The 17025-nt window shown below is 48.9% G+C and overlaps 1 protein-coding gene across 3 annotated transcripts in view; it reads right to left on the minus strand.

Annotated features, from left to right (window-relative positions):
* COL27A1 (collagen type XXVII alpha 1 chain) overlaps positions 1-17025 on the minus strand; it is a 2221286-nt gene that overhangs the window by 2063593 nt on the left and 140668 nt on the right. The window contains exon 1 of one of the 3 annotated variants that reach the window (XM_085614178.1): positions 13270-13390. The exons of the other annotated variants lie outside the window; for them this stretch is intronic. Within the exon in view, the coding sequence (XP_085470304.1) occupies positions 13270-13379 (110 nt within the window). The 5' untranslated portion in view covers positions 13380-13390. Of the gene's footprint in view, positions 1-13269; positions 13391-17025 lie in introns of those variants that run through there. 3 annotated transcript variants of the gene reach the window in all.

Consider the following 17025-nt stretch of genomic DNA (forward strand, 5'->3'; position numbering starts at 1 on the left):
TAAATTGCATTTTCTTCAGCATAATTTAGTCAACCCTGCCACATAATTCCACTGACCCTGGTGATTGTTAGCTGGAACTACCGAGTCAAAGCTTGTTTATGTGCGTTTCGTTTTTTAGACTGGGTTTCGTGGCTGCAATTAAAATCACTGATTGCGAGCACCCATCATCGAGTACAGAAAGCAGGTCCACGTTCACATAAATAGTAGAAGGATTTGCATCCGCGTTCACAGCCTGGCACAGGAGACATCCGTGCCATCTTTCAAGAAGCCTGCAAGAGAGACAGCCTAGTGGGAAGAACGGCCGAGAATTCTGTATTTGTTGCAGCGACACTCTGCTGAATTAATAACTTACTACACCGATGCCAAGGGACGAAGGGGCGAAGGGAACATTGTTATTATTAGCTCCAGGGTGCCCGAAGAGGGCTTTTGAGCATTTTCAGGGGTTCGGGTGTGAAGGAGGGGTTCGGGTGGGGTACAGGGCGAGTTACACATGGTCTACAGTGTAGCCTCTAAAAACAAGAACACCACGTCAGCCGCGGCCCTCCTGAGAGCCGAAAAACCAGGAAACATCACAGATTTTGTAAGGACATTCCTTTTATGAGCAGAGGAGCCATCACACACCGTTCCGCTCAAAGACGCTCAAACGTGCCCAATTCACGAGGAACTACTCGGACTCCAATTGGGGTTTTTGCTCCAAGTTTCTTCCTCTAAATTATCCACCCTGCCCTGTGCACGCCACCCAGCCTTTCCAATACAAGGAGCTATGACTCGAGCAAGAGGCCGCACAATGCAAGCGCCCATCCGAAAGAAGAGACAGTCACTCACCCAGCCCATGAAAAAGACAAACATTAGGATATTAGGTGGAAAAGTAGGACACGAGCCAATGCTTGTCGAAGGAACCTATTGCTCTCTTTTCAAATATACGCAATGATTGATCAATTTCTGTTCTCCTTGAAATCGCATCGCGGATTGGTCAATGAAGGCGCTCCAACACTGCAATCAACAGAGACTGCCAGGCACCCCCCATGTCTACATCCCAGCTCAAAGAGGCGACCAAAGAAAAGGGCGACATTCCAACCCCAGGCCCAAGCAGCAGGAGAAGCCAATCCCCGCGCAGGGAGTCATCACCACAGCTACTGGCCGAGGCATTCCAAGGCGAAGTTATCAAATGCTAATGTTTGGAAGCTACTTAAGCTGATCAGAAAGGCTGAACAAGCATTGGCATAGCCAATAGGTCTTGCCTTTGCGACCTTATAAGTGCTTAGCCATGCAACAGTTGATGTTGTTGCACCAAGGATATTGTGCTGCATAACTAAACACTTATAAGATCCGAAAGGCGAGACCTATTGGCTATGCCAATGCTAGCTTTCCTTTTGGTTAAGCAGTCCAGGAGTGCTTGTGTGGCAGCAGTCTCGCATGTCTCTTCCCAGCTGTGCTCCTGCATTCACCTTTGCTTGTCACTGCTTCCTGTGGTGTGCTTGCGTGCTTACCCCACACCTCTCGCTCACTGCCTTATATCCCTCTGTACCCCACACCTCTCGCTCACTGCCTTATATCCCTCTGTACCCCACACCTCTCGCTCACCGCCTTATATCCCTCTGTATCCCACACCCTGCACTCACTGCCTTATATCCCTCTGTACCCTACACCTCGCGCTCACTGCCACAACATATCCCTCTGTACCACACACCTCGCGCTCACTGCCACAACATATCCCTCTGTACCCCACACCTCTTGCTCACTGCCTTATATCCCTCTGTACCCCACACCTCTCGCTCACCGCCTTATATCCCTCTGTATCCCACACCTCGCGCTCACTGCCACAACATATCCCTCTGTACCCCACTCCTCGTGCTCACTGCCACAACATATCCCTCTGTACCCCACACCCTGTGCTCATTGCCTTATATCCCTCTGTACCCCACACCTCGCACTCACTGCCTTATATCCCTCTGTACCCCACACCCTGCGCTCACAGCCTTATATCCCTCTGTACCCCACACCCTGCGCTCACTGCATTATATCCCTCTGTACCCACACCTCGCGCTCACTGCCACACCATATCCCTCTGTACCCCACATCTCGTGCTCACTGCCACAACATATCCCTCTGTACCCCACTCCTCGTGCTCACTGCCACAACATATCCCTCTGTACCCCACACCCTGTGCTCATTGCCTTATATCCCTCTGTACCCCACACCTCGCGCTCACAGCCTTATATCCCTCTGTACCCCACACCCTGCGCTCACAGCCTTATATCCCTCTGTACACCACACCTCGCGCTCACTGGCTTATATCCCTCTGTACCCCACACCCTGCGCTCACAGCCTTATATCCCTCTGTACCCCACACCCTGCGCTCACTGCATTATATCCCTCTGTACCCACACCTCGCGCTCACTGCCACAACATATCCCTCTGTACCCCACACCTCGCGCTCACTGCCACAACATATACCTCTGTACCCTACACCTCGTGCTCACTGCCACAACATATCCCTCTGTACCCCACACCTCGTGCTCATTGCCACAACATATCCCTCTGTACCCCACACCTCACGCTCACTGCCACATATCCCTCTGTATCCCACTTATCACACTCACTGCCTGATAGCTCACTTTACCCTGCCATTCATCTTCGACGTGTTCTCTCTCCTTCCACTCGTTCTACCTCTGTTCACCCCCTTACTTCTTTTAGTACCTTACTCCTTTCTCAATACCTCTACTTCTTTTCCTCTTCAATAACATCTCTCTGACACATCTCTGCACTCCTTTATATTAACACACCCCTCTACCTCACATGTCTTCCTCAGACTTTATTGTTCCCTCTTCCTCAGCTGTCTCTACCTGTCTCTGACACACCTCTCCCTCTCTCCACCTGGCCCTCTCTCGTTCTACGACTGCGTTATTCTCCCCTCTCCATCTTTGATTTACCTGTCTGCACCTGAATCTTTTTCTTCTACACCTCACTTCTTTGTCTACCCTTCACCCCTCGCTACCCTTCTGTTTGCCTCACTACGGTCTTTACCCGACCCATCTTCCCATTTCGCCTCCCTCCCTCATAGCGCTCTCCTAGCATGCATCATTTTCTCCCCTCACCACCATGCCTGCCTCTACCCCTCCTTACCTTTCTAACCAGCCTAACTTTCTACCTTCCTGTTATTCCTGGTAGTAAACCTTTCATTTCATGCCTCCAGTTGTATTACCTACGCATTCAAATTGAGTAGGTCATTGCTGTGCTCCCAACCCGACATCGAGACCTAGTCCCCTAGCCTCTCAACATGCACAGATATAACAACAAGCATTGACATAGCCAATAGGTCTCGCCTTTGGGACCTGCTGCATAACTAAATACTTATAAGGTCCCAAAGGCAAGACCTATTGGCTATGCCAATGCTTGTTAAGTCTTGCTTGAGACAGCTCATGCGGTGTCGATTGCAAAATATATTTTTCTTACTTAGAAGGGGTTGAGAGCCCAGCCATTGCTTCTGCTCGTTGGCTTCGTAACTCTCATTTACATGGGCAGCGCATGCCGGATTCACTTCCCCTTCGTGTGCTTATTCCTCCCCTGGAGCAGGGCTCAAGTATCGCTTCCTTGCAGCGCCCAGCGCCCAGCGCCCTTCCTGTGCTCGCACGCTTTCTGAGGTACTTTTTTTTTTTTGTAAGTTGCAACACTGCATCAGAGTACATGTGCTCGCAGGTTGTCAACCCCCTCCCCCTCTCTGCCCCATCCCTCTCTGCGTTGTTCTTTGCCCCCTTTTAACCTCCGGTCCCTCTCCATGCTGTACGAAAAAGGCTGTGTGAAAAAGCCAGATTTGATCTATAACCCTACAGAGGTTGATCCCATTTTACATAAAACTAGCACATCCTGTGATTTTTGTGGCAAGCAAGCTCGCACATTATGTAATGTTGCCATTGTTAGGGTTAGACAGAAGAGGGAGGTTTGTGGTGACTGTATGGCCTCGAGGCACCTGTGACAGCCCTAATGCAGCCTGCTGGCTGACCATCTACTAGGATCACTGACATAATATCGTCAGTCAAAATATCGAGGTACCAGAATATCGTATCCAAAACATCAATGGACAAAATATCGACTTCCTATCTCCATAAAGGTAAGTAACAAAATATCGAAACCAAAATATCGTTGTTAAAAATATAGTTGTATAAAATATCATTTTTTTGTTATGTCTTAAAAATGATATAAAAGTAATTAAACTATAAATATAATTAAATAAAACAGTTAGAATTATTTTAAAAATGTAAAAATTAATAAATAATAAATGTAATGCAAAAAAGTATACATGCATAATTAATTTTCTTATATATATATTAACTTATTAATAAATAATTACTACATTTAATTATAACATGTTATAAAAATAATTTAAATTATAATTGCATAGATATACATAAATAAACCTGTAATATAAAAATTACTTTTCTATACAATAAATTAAATTATTAAACTTATTATTTATTTTTTAATAATATTTCACACTACATTAATTATAACAGTAGGGAAAACATTGCATAGCGTGGGGGATAACATTATTATTCCTACTCCAGTGAGTGCAACAGTAGGGAAAGTGTTGGATAGCGGGAGGGTAACAGTTACTATTCCCTCTCCAGTGAGTGCAACGGTAGGGAAAGTGTTGCATAGCGGGAGGGTAAAAATTACTATTCCCACTCCAGTGAGTGCAACAGTAGGGAACGTGTTGGATAGCGGGAGGGTAAAAATAACTATTCCCACTCCAGTTAGTGCAACAGTAGGGAAAGTGTTGGATAGTGGGAGGGTAAAAATTACTATTCCCACTCCAACGAGAGTAACGGTAGGGAAAGTGTTGGATAACGGGTGGGTCAAAATGTACTGTTCCCACTCCAACGAGTGTAACAGTAGGGAATGTGTTGGATAGCGGGTGTGTAAAAATTACTATTCCCACTCGACCGAGTGCAACAGTAGGGAAAGTGTTGGATAACGGGTGGGAATAATTTACTATTCACAATCCACCAAGTATAACAGTCGGGAAAATTTTGGATAGCGTAGGGGATTAATGTTAGTATTCCCACTCCTGCAATATAATGAACATTCATTAACAATTAATGAATGTAATTTTTTTTACCTCCCACCATATTCTCCTATAAAAGTCACCACCAATATTGTAAAATATTAATCAATTAACATAATTAATGACCAATTAATTAACAACTATTAACGATAACATTAATAACCAAATATACATTAATTCACACAATTAACAATATAAAATACCTCTTAAAAAAATTATATAAAATAATATTAAAATTTTTAATAAAATTACTTCCCACCCTCCTCCCCTATCAACCCTCAACCCACTCTTAAAAAAAGTACACAATTAACATAATAACAAATTAATTAATAATTAACATGGAATTAATAACTAATTAATGACTTTTTTAAACAATTACCATATTTACCAATACATTAATTATTATTATTCAATTTATTACTAATTAATAAGTAATTAGCATAAATTATTAAATAGAAATATATTATTTAATTAATTATTTTAAATTAAATTACTTCCCACCATATACCCCTATAAATCTACAACCCACTACGGAATAAAATTACGCAAAAATTAACTAACATATAATTAACTAAAAAAAAAACGTAATTAATATATGATAATTAAATTACTTCCCACCCTATTCCCCTATAAACCCATAACCCGCTACAGAACTAAAATACGCAAAAATAATTTAACATTAAATTCAAACATACATTACAAGAATAATATATACTTTTAACACATATAATAACATTTAAAACACTAAAAAAAAATGTATATATTTTTAACAAAGATATTATGACTGACAATATTACTGACAGATATTATGGCAAAAGGGGTAAGCTTGTTGGGTAAGGGTTACCTTGGGTAAGCTCACTGACACTCTGAGGAGCTTCATGGCTGAAGTCACAGCTGGCTTTGCTGGGCTCAGCCCGCTTGTCAAGAATACCAGTGGTAACAGTGGGGGGGGGGGGTTGTGTGTCAGCTCCACCTGCGGGTGCGTCTGAGGTACCGTCCATTACGCAGGTTTGGGGAGGGGGGGCGAGCACGTCAAGCGCAGATCTCTCCCAGGGTAGTGATGTCCCCAGGGGCAGCCCCCAAGAACTGGGTGGGCAGCATCAGGCGGGGGTGGCCAATCCGTCTCCGGTAGGAGTTCCCAACCCCCCAGTTACGTTGCCGGTGGCAACCACGCCCACCTCACCCCTGGTAGGCCGTACTCCCACCGGTTCTGCAGCAGTGACTATGGCCGCCGTGGCGTCCAAGCCACTCGTCACTTTGGCACCAATGGTGTCAGGGCGTTGCTCCTTGGCATGGAAGGTCCCTTTAGCGGCCAAGGAGGGAATTTGGAGAAGAGAGTTTATTGACATTTTCACACTGCTCATGCACAGCGCAGAAGGGGTTGACACAAGAAAAATGGGGGGTAAGAAAGACGACAAGAAAGTGCGCTTTCAAGCTCGGCCTGAAAAAAATATTGCAACATGGGGACAAGCCTTTGCCATCCTGGCGGCAGTGATAATGTGAAAATACCCGGAACAAGGGCCGGGTTTGTTTCAGTATGCCAGCATTATCACCAATGAACCTGAGACAACAGGGGAATGGGATGGTACCGCTATGATTGCGGCCATGTGTCCCGAACTTGAGTGGGACCAAATGGAAGTAAGGTTATGGATTCAGCATATGGGGAAACGGGCAGTTTAAGAAAAGGACAAGTCAAGCACAAGTAGCAATGGGGGTGACAAGCCTAAGGGTCGGAAGCAGAAGATGAAGGGTCAATTCAACAAGTCCTTTCGTGGTGGTCGAAGGGGGGGGGGTCACAAGCAGGGGGCAAGAACAGTTTACAATGGGACTTGCAGGTTGTTCAATGCAGGGTCCTGCTCCTGGGGAAAATCCTGCAGGTTCTCCCACACTTGTAGCAAGTGCGGGTCCACACACCCAGCCACTTCCTGTAACAAGCGAGACAGTTCCGCCCAGCTGCCTGGGTGGCAAGAGAAGTAGACCGGTGTCATGGTTCGGACCCCCTATGATACCAGGCACCAACACTTTCACTCACCAGTGCCATCCCCAGTTCACCCCCCCCGGGAGGGCCCTCTCGGATGCCCATGTCTAACGGTCCATCCCCCATTATTGTCTCTAACCTCCTTCCACTTATCCGCAAATATCCGAACCACAAGGACAGACTGCTCCTGGGTGAGGGGTTCACGGAAGGATTCAAAATACCTTACCGGGGCCCCTTAGTGTGCAGGGATTCAGAGAACCTAAGATCGGCAAGGGAACTTCCTGAAGTTGTGCTAGCAAAGATTAACAAGGAAGCGGCCCTGGGGAGGGTGGCTGGCCCCTTCAAGCATCCCCCCTTGACAACTTGGTTATCTCCCCACTTGGGGTGGTGCCCAAGAAAGAGCCAGGTGCCTTTAGGTTGATCCAGCATCTGTCTTACCCCGAAGGCAACTCAGTAAACCACTGGTTGGAGGAGGGTACTTGCTCGGTGTCTTACTGTTCCCTGGACATGGCGGTGGATATGGTCAGGAGGGCGGGCAAGGGAGCATGGTTGGCAAAGGCAGACATTGAGTCTGCATTCCGCCTGCTGCTGGTCCACCCTGATAGCCAGCATCTCCTGGGTTTCAAGTGGGAGGGGGAATTCTTCTTTGATAAATGCATGCCCATGGGGTGCGCAGTGTCTTGTGCATACTTTGAGGCTTTCAGCTCTTTCCTGCAGTGGGTGCTCTCGAGGACATATAGGGTGGAGGGGGTAACCCACTACCTGGACGACTTTTTGTTCATCGGGGGCGCAGGTACACAGGAGTGCAGCCGAGGTTTGCAGTGTTTCCATGACATGGCCAGGCACCTAGGGGTTCTGTTAGCACCTGTAAGACCGAAGGTCCGGCGCAAGTCTTGACTTTTTTAGGCATCAAGATGGACACGATTAAAGGTGAGTCCAGACTCCCGGCCGACAAGGTAGAGACACTGCGTCAGGACATTCAGGCTTTGCAGGGTAAGGACAAAGCCCCCCTGGGTGCCATCCAATGCCTCTTGGGTAAGCTTAACTTTGCAGCCAAGGTAATCCCGGCTGGGAGGGTGTTTGCCAGGAGGCTAGCGAGGGCAACAGCAAAGATTAAGAAGAAGCACCACTGGGTCTGGTTGGGGACAGGCTTGAAGAAAGACCTCTCCATGTGGTGTGAGTTCCTCACGCAGTTCAATGGGACGGTGATCTGGAGGGCGCCTTGGGCTGACAGTCCGGAGCTCTGCCTCTTCACGGATGCATCAGGTAGAGAGGGCTTTGGGGAAATTTTGGGTGCAGAGTGATGTGCCCAGGAGTGGCCCAACACCTGGCGCCGGCGCAACATCATGGCAAGCATCACTGTCCTGGAGTTGTTCCCAATTGTCATTGCATTACATCGATGGCCAACGACACTATCAGACAGAAAGGTCCTATTCGGGTCTGATAACATGGCGGTGGTGCAGGCCATCAATGGGCAGACAGCCAAATTCCCGTTGGTTCTCTGCCTGCTCAGAGAGTTGGTCAGGGTTTAGCTGCATTGTAATATTGAATTCAGGGCAAGGCATATTGAGGGGGGTCAAGAATGTGGTGGCTGACGCTCTCTCTCGTTTTCAGTGGCTCCGCTTCCGGGAGGCCTGGCCGCGAGCAAGAGCAGAAATGACCCCCTTCCCGGCACACCTCTGGAGGATCTTGCGGTGGAGCAATGACTGAGAGCAATGGGAGAACGCTCGCTGGCCCCAGTTACTAGGAAACGTTTAGGGCACACCTGGCCACCTTCATGACAGTGTCACAATCCCTGGGAATTTCTTCTCTACCAATTGAGGGCAGAGTGCAGGCATTTGTGGTATGGTCCAAGAAACAGGGGAGGAGCCACTCCTGGGTATGTGGTCACCTGGCGGCTGTGAGCCACGACGCCAAGCTGATGGGGTGGGCATGACCAAACAAAATCATTCATCATTAGGGCCGCCCTCAAGGGTTGGGCTAGAGTGGAGCCCAGGGCCCCAGACAACAGGGCCCCCATTGATTTGACATTCTCAAGGGTATGCTGAACGTGTTAGAGGGTGTCACCTATTCACAATTTGAGATTACACTTTTTGCGGCGGCCTTCTGCTTGGCGTTCTTCGGCGCTTTTCGCATTAGTGAATTGGTGGCAAGATCCAAGGCTGACAGGTCGGGGGATGCCTTAAGCATCCAAGATGTCGCCCTCGCAGACACCCTGTCCATCCACCTCAGGAAGTCCAAAACAGATCAGGCAGGACGAGGTGTGGACGCGGTGCTAAGGCCGTTTGGGGATCACAGATATTGCCCGGTCACCAAGGTCAAGGAGTATCTTGCGTGTCGTCCCAACGCCCCCGGCTACCTGTTGATGCATGCTGACCAGGGCCCCCTGACTAGGTATCAGATGGAACGATTGATGAGGGCAAGCTTATCAAGGGCAGGCCTTGCACAGCCAGACAAGAAATACTCCAGCCACTCCTTCAGGATACGGGCGGCCACGGCTGCTTTCAAGGCAGGCATGGAGCCAGGGGGCGTAAAAAAGGTTGGACGGTGGGAGTCCGGATGCTACAAGCGCTACATCCGCCCTTGATGTACTTTGTTGAGTTAGTAGTGTGCAGTGAATTGCAGTGTACGTCATGCCATATTATGCGTGTTATAAATGTTCATTAAAGAGTAGTGTGGGAAAATCGTGTCACTTACTTTACTAGGGCTCCAAGTATGGGTGATCGGGCATTCATTCATCTCCATTCATCTCCAGGGTGGCTCAGTGGGTGGCGCACCGGAACTGGATACAGGGATTTCCACAGACACAGTTTGAGTGGATGGGTTTCCCTAGAATGAGATGGAGCAGCAGATTGGACCAGAGACTGGTGGCACAAGGGTCTCCCCCCACTATTCTAGTGATACACTTGGGGGGCAATGACCTCATTGCCATGGGGAGAAGGTTACATGAAAAGCAATTTAGGTGAAATCTGCAAGCGCATGGGGCAATGTGAGGCTTGCTGGTCAGAGATGATCCCACGTCGAAAGTGGTTAGGGGCAAAGTCAGGTGAGGCTGTTGAGCATTCCCGGAAGCGAGTGAATGGGGCAATGCGCAAGTTTACTGACCAGAGGGGTGTGGGATTCATCCGACATGAGATGATTCAAGAGAAAGTGAAAGGATACTTTGAGGCCGATGGCATTCACTTATCGCCAGTAGGCATAGACCTTTTTCTCTTAGACTTAAGCGAGATGCTAGAGATTAGAGGTTGCAGGGAAGACCATAGCTGTTTGGTGGGGGGGCTCTGGCGGCAACGGTGGCCACCTCCAGAGCTGTGGCGGAGTTACAGGGCGATCTGGAAGCTGGGCATTACAGAAAGGTACCCCTGCGCGGCACCATAGGGGCTTCCAGAGCCAAATCCTAGGAGCCTCGTGAGGTTCCTGGAAAACCGTGTCAGTGCCCCGTTAGTCCTTCGGGCGGTTGTGGGCCTGAACAACCGGGGGTTTGCTATGCTACACTCCGCCTTGAAAAGGGCGTGAGTAATAAGGGACCAGGTGTCACGTGATCTGGGAAGAGGATCACCAGTAAGGGCAGCACAGGTGGGGTTTGCCCCAGTGCTGCCTGGCTCATCAGGCGGGCAGGCGGCCCAGTCGGTTGCCTGCCCTTGGACCGTCCGTAAGATAACCCACCTATTACAGAACGGTGTATGTAATAAACCTGCAGCAACTTTACCCAAACAAAAAATGTGTTGTGTATTTATTTATTTGCATATATGTTAGGTTGGAGGGGGGGAAAGGATGCCAATGGTGATACTATGCGGCTGGCCGAGGCGCCCGCAGGGGGCCACTAGAGAGGTCAGTACACTAATGTCACCTGGGCACCCCAAACCCCCCACTCCCATCAGGGGCAGGGACTCTGGGTGGAGTCCCCCCAGCCTGGTCAAGGCGCGCTAGGGGCGTCACTTCCTGGGGGCCAGGACTTGGGGGAGGGTATATATGCCTCCCCCACCATATTATCGCCCTCTTTTGCACGCCCGACACGCCGTCTCCCACCCTACCGCTTACCCGACGTGGTTTGTGGCAGGCAGGAGGCAGAGAATATTGTAATGTTTTCTTTATCATTGCAGGCGGGGTTACAGGGCTATCTGGAAGCAGGGCGTTACAGAAAGGTACCCCTGCGCGGCACCATAGGGGTGCCAGAGCCTAATCCTAGGAGCCTCGTATAGGGGAGAGGAGTTGGCCTAACTGTTAGGGCGCTCGACCTCAGACCTGGGGGAACTGGGTTTGAGTCTCGGTAATGACGCTAAACATCCTGTGATTCTGGGCAAATCACTTAATCTCCCTGTGCCTAACAAAACAAGCATTGGCACAGCCAATAGGTCTCGCTTTTGGGACCTTATAAGTATTTAGTTATGCAGCACAATATCCTTGGTGCAACATCAACTGTTGCATGGCTAAACACTTATACTGAACACTTATAAGGTGAAATTATTAGGTGTGGAAATGTGTGGTGAAATTGTGTTGTGATTGTGCTTAAGTGATGCTGAGCTGACAAATTGCTACTAATTCTTTTAACATGGAGATTGGCATTTACTTTTCTTTCTCTAACTGTGAAGGGAGAACATTTTGTAAAGTGATTATTGTGACAAACTTGCTCGGGTAGAGATAGTGTGAAAGGAAAGGTTGTAGGATGTCATTTTTTCTAACACAACAAAATGTAAATACCTGTCAATGAACTGTACAAATTGCTGATATATTTCGAGTAGTTAGAAAAGCTGAAATCACATTTTTTTAAATTTTGAACAAATTATGTTAACAGATTTTAAGATGATCAAAACAAATCCAGACACCTCACTTGGTGCTGAGCAAACGATGAATATTTGCGAAGCGCGGTTCCCATACATTATTGTTTCTGTGCTATATAGTTTTATCAGTAAAGCTGCCACTCTGTGCAAATTTAGTGGCCATTTCAAAGGATAATGTGCAGTCTATAGTGTGTGCTATCCCACCATTATTTAGTAATATGAGTGAGAGACAGAGTGCTCCAAAGTGCACCACCAGGTATATACCACACCCTTACCCCTCTCCTGCTGAATGGGCATAGTTTGTTACACTTGTCATCAGTGTGACACTACAGTTTTCATAATTCCTATGACTTCTGTGATATAACATTGATGGGGGCATTCCACTCTGAAAATTGTTCCAGTGCTACCGCGTGGAAGTGCGAAGCTCTACGGCCAACAAATTAAGCTGAAATGCGCTCATCCGTACGTCGTTTGGCAGATACCGATTTTAAAAGGTGCATTAAAGGATAGAAAAACGTAATGACTGGGATGCCTGCCTATCTCTTTCGAACGAGCAAGTTCTTATGGGCAAGGACTGAGCTAGAGCAAAACATTCGGCCCGAACAAAGGTTCAACCTTTCTTGACTCGCACCCTACGTGTCAGACTATGTATTTCTGTGTTGCACTAGAAAGTCCCTCTTGAATCCATTAGGTGTGGTGTAAAGTTTTCTGTTAGTATCCAATGTTAGACACCTGTACGCAAGGGTTAAACTTTAATTATACAGACAGTGGCACGGAATAGTGGACAACAAGGGTGTAATGCTGCACTAAAAGTCTCCATTAAGTAGGTCCATGTAGAGAACTTTGAGACAACTGGAAAGCAAAAACGTTTGTCAAACAAGCATGTACAGGAAAATTTCCTGCATCCTCGTCACTTACTACTACAAGTTACTGTAAACAGACATTCTTACTTCATGCAACGCCACGTTACCAGGTAGCTTCATGTCACGTTACCAGATGGCTTGATGTCGCAGAGTAGCCAGTGCTCCAGTTCTAGGCTTTTCTTTTACAACTCACAACCCACTAATTTCAGGTGAATTCGTGAAACAGGAACAAATTAAGTGCCCCAAAACTACGAAACCCTGAATCCGTTATGGCGCTAAATTGAGCCACATGCGTTTATCCCTGCGTCCTAGGTGCCAAGAAGTCATTTAGCAACCTTAGCAAAAGTGATGTTAAAAATAAAGGAATTAAGCGCCCAGTGGTGGCCATGTTAGGTGAGGACAAACAAAACGAATTTATCTAAGCAAAGTTTTTGTCCTAAAACCGAATTCCCCAAGCCCAAGGCGGGCAGACCGTGTACCCAAACGAATTACATAACAGAAGCGCTATTAACATTATACTGGGCTAGCGATTACGATAAAATACTAATAGGATCCTAAAAAAGACTGGTGCACAGTGACAACCTGTTGGTCTGGGATCTGGTCTTTGCCACTCGTCTGGCGTCAGCATTGTTAGTAGAGCTGCAGAACCGAGACTCTACTTCGTCCAGGAGCTCGTCCAGATCGTCTGCCATACTGAGCAGGGAGGGAGACATGGAATGGGCGGGGCTAAAAAGTGACGACCCGACTGTTGCCTAGAAACCGCGTTGGAGGTTGTACAGAATCTATTGACCCAAAAGCTTATTCAGATCAGAGGACTGAGAGCACCTTGCCCTATTGGACGCATAAATGAGAAGGAAGTGCTGTAGCGACAGGCTCCTAGGCACAGTAACATTTCGGAGCAGTTTTCATTCTATTTATTCAACTGTGTTAATTAATACTAGAGATGAATAAATGCTACCTGTGCACACACGTCATAAGAGGAATGTGAAAGGAATGGGGAAGGATTCGGTTATTTACTTATATTCTGTTCGCAATTTCTTTTAATAAGATAAAGAAAAGAAGTCAGAAACTTACTAATATGTAAACCCTTCATGTTGTTGTGCGATGGTGGGGAAAGGGGGTACAAATATGTATTTCAAAACTACTTGTGTGTGAAGCCAGTCAGACTGTGAGGCGCTCCCTCCAGTACAGGGCTTTGAATGGTGGATCGCTCTAGTCTATGACAACTCCCTGGCTTTGCAGAAACGAAGAAGCGAGGCAGACTCGCAGGCAATGCTGCCTAAATAATAACGCCTACCTAACTACGGAAATACTGAAAACAAAATACCAAAAAAAGTCCACAAAGGAGACCAAATAATGATAAGAATACAAGGCGTTTGACTAGTGTTAGATAAATGGCAAAGACGATACTGCCACTCTCTGGCCAGAAAAAGGAAAGCTTGCAGTGAATGCAAACGGCAGGGGGAGGGGTGGGAATAAAGGCGAAAGTGAAAGTGATCACGATCAAGCACGGCAAGCGATGCGCTTAATGAGCATGAGGAGGAAAGCCATATGGCGCCTCTGCTCGTAAGCACGCGCCCGCGCACATGCACGTAAGCTGTAGCCGGCAGTAGCATTTTTTTAAGCCCTCACTAAAAGTCTTGCCAGACCAGCACATGCACTGGGTCAGGCGAGACCTAAAAAGGACAGACAAGGAGAGAGTGAAGAAAGAAGACAAAGGTGATACAATGGAGACAAATAAGAGAAAGCAGGGATGACAAAGGACTTGAAGGACTGAGACAATGAGAGGGAAGTGAAGGATGGTGGAAAAGAGGCCTGGGGTGGAATAAAAATTACAAGCTGTGGTATTCCACAACCTTGGCATTGGACAGCACCAGCCTCGAATCCAACGAAAAACACGGGCCACTGCACTATTGTTATTTTGTATTTATTTATGTACAGGTACTGGAGTCAGGCAGGGATGGATGAGCAGGTACTGGAAGCAGCCAGGAATGGATTTACCAGGTACTGGAGTCAGGCAGGGATGGATGAGCAGGTACTGGAGGCAGGCAGGGATGGATGAGCAGGTACTGGAAGCAGGCCGGACTGGATGAGCAGGTACTGGAGGCAGGCAGGAATGGATGACCAGGTACTGGAGGCAGGCAAGGATAGATGGCAGGTACTGGAGTCAGGCAGAAGTGGATGAGCAGGTACTGGAAGCAGCCTGGAATGGATTTACCAGGTACTGGAGTCAGGCAGAGGTGGATGAGCAGGTACTGGAGTCAGGCAGAGGTGGATGAGCAGGTACTGGAGGCAGGCAGGGATGGATGAGCAGGTACTGGAAGCAGGCCGGACTGGATGAGCAGGTACTGGAGGCAGGCAGGAATGGATGAGCAGGTACTGGAGGCAGGCAAAGATAGATGGCAGGTACTGGAGTCAGGCAGAGGTGGATGAGTAGGTACTGGAAGCAGACAGGAATCAATCAATCAATCAATCAATCAGTGACACTTATAGAGCGCGCTACATACCCGTAGGGTCTCAAGGCGCTGGGGAGGGGTGGTGCCGCTACTGCTCGAACAGCCAGGTCTTCAGCTTCTTCCTGAAGGAGAGGTGGTCTTGGGTCAGGCGCAGGTCGGACGGGAGGGAGTTCCAGGTCTTGGCGGCCAGGTAGGAGAAGGATCTTCCTCCTGTAGTCGCTCTTCGGATGCGGGGGACAGCGGCGAGGGCGTGGTTAGCTGATCGGAGGTGGCGTTTGGGAGCGTAGAAGTTGACTCGGCTGTTGAGGTAGCTCGGGCCTTGGTCGTGTAGGGCTTTGTGTGCGTGGGTGAGGAGGCGGAATGTGATTCTCTTGTTGACGGGGAGCCAGTGAAGGCCTCTCAGATGTCCGGAGATGTGGCTGGATCGTGGGATGTCGAGGATGAGTCTGGCTGAGGCGTTTTGGATCCGCTGGAGTCTCTTCTGGAGCTTGGCGGTGGTCCCGGCGTAGAGGGCGTTGCCGTAGTCCAGTCGGCTGGTGACGAGGGCCTGGGTGACGGTCTTCCTGGTCTCTGTGGGGATCCACCAGAAGATCTTCCGTAGCATGCGTAGGATGTTGAAGCACGCCGAGGAGACGCTGTTGACTTGTCTGGTCATGGAGAGGGAGGAGTCCAGGATGAAGCCCAGGTTTCGTGCATGGTCAGTTGGTTTGGGTGCGGTGCCCAGGGCGGGGGGCCACCAGGAGTCGTCCCAGGCGGAGGGTGAAGGGCCCAGGATGAGGACTTCCGTCTTGTCCGAGTTCAGTTTCAGGCGGCTGGTCGTCATCCACTCGGCTACCTCTTTCATCCCTTCGTGCAGGTTGGCTCTGGCGGCGGCGGGGTCGTTGGTCAGGGAGAGGATCAGCTGTGTGTCGTCGGCGTAGGAGATGATGCTGAGGTGGTGTTTGCGTACGATGGCCGCGAGGGGGCTCATGTAGACGTTGAAGAGGGTGGGGCTCAGGGATGATCCTTGGGGGACGCCGCAGATGACTTCGGAGGCCTCTGACTTGTACGGTGGTAGGCGGACTCGCTGTGTTCTTCCGTTGAGGAAGGAGATGATCCATTCCAGCGCCTTGTCCTGGATTCCGATGTTGCTGAGGCGCCGTATTAGGGTGCGGTGGCAGACCGTGTCGAATGCCGCGGAGAGGTCTAGGAGGATGAGGGCCGCTGTTTCTCCGTTGTCCATCAGGGCTCGGATGTCATCTGTGGCGGCGATGAGGGCGGTCTCGGTGCTGTGTTTGGCTCGGAAGCCGGACTGTGAGGGGTCGAGGGATCCGTTCGTCTCGAGGAAGGCGGCCATCTGCTTGTTGACGGTCTTCTCGATGACTTTGGCTGGAAACGGGAGAAGCGAGATGGGGCGGTAGTTCTTGAGGTCGGTGGGGTCCGCTGTTGGTTTCTTGAGTAGAGCGCTGAGTTCGGCGTGTTTCCAGCTTTCAGGGAAGATGGCGGTGTCGAAGGATGTGTTGATGATGTCTCTCAGGTGGGGTGCGATGACAGCGTCGGCCTTGTTGAAGACGTGGTGAGGGCAGGGGTCGGTTGGTGATCCGGAGTGGATGGAGTTCATCGTGCGGATGGTGTCTTCTGTGCTGATCGGGGTCCAGGCGTGGAGGGTGGTGGTGGGGGGGGGTGGCTGGTCGGCCGTGGTGTGCGTTGGTTGGTTGTTGAAACTGCTGTGTATGTCCGTGATCTTGTTGTGGAAGTATGAGGCGAGGGAGTTGCAGAGGTCTTGTGATGGGGTGATGTCGTTGTTTCCTGCGTTGGGGTTGGAGAGCTCTTTCACGATGTTGAAGAGTTCCTTGCTGTTGTGTGCGTTGTTGTCCAGCCGGTCCTTGAATGCTGTTCTTTT

This window comes from Triturus cristatus, chromosome 1_2 (genome assembly GCF_964204655.1).
Source record: "Triturus cristatus chromosome 1_2, aTriCri1.1, whole genome shotgun sequence".
NCBI lineage: Eukaryota > Metazoa > Chordata > Amphibia > Caudata > Salamandridae > Triturus > Triturus cristatus.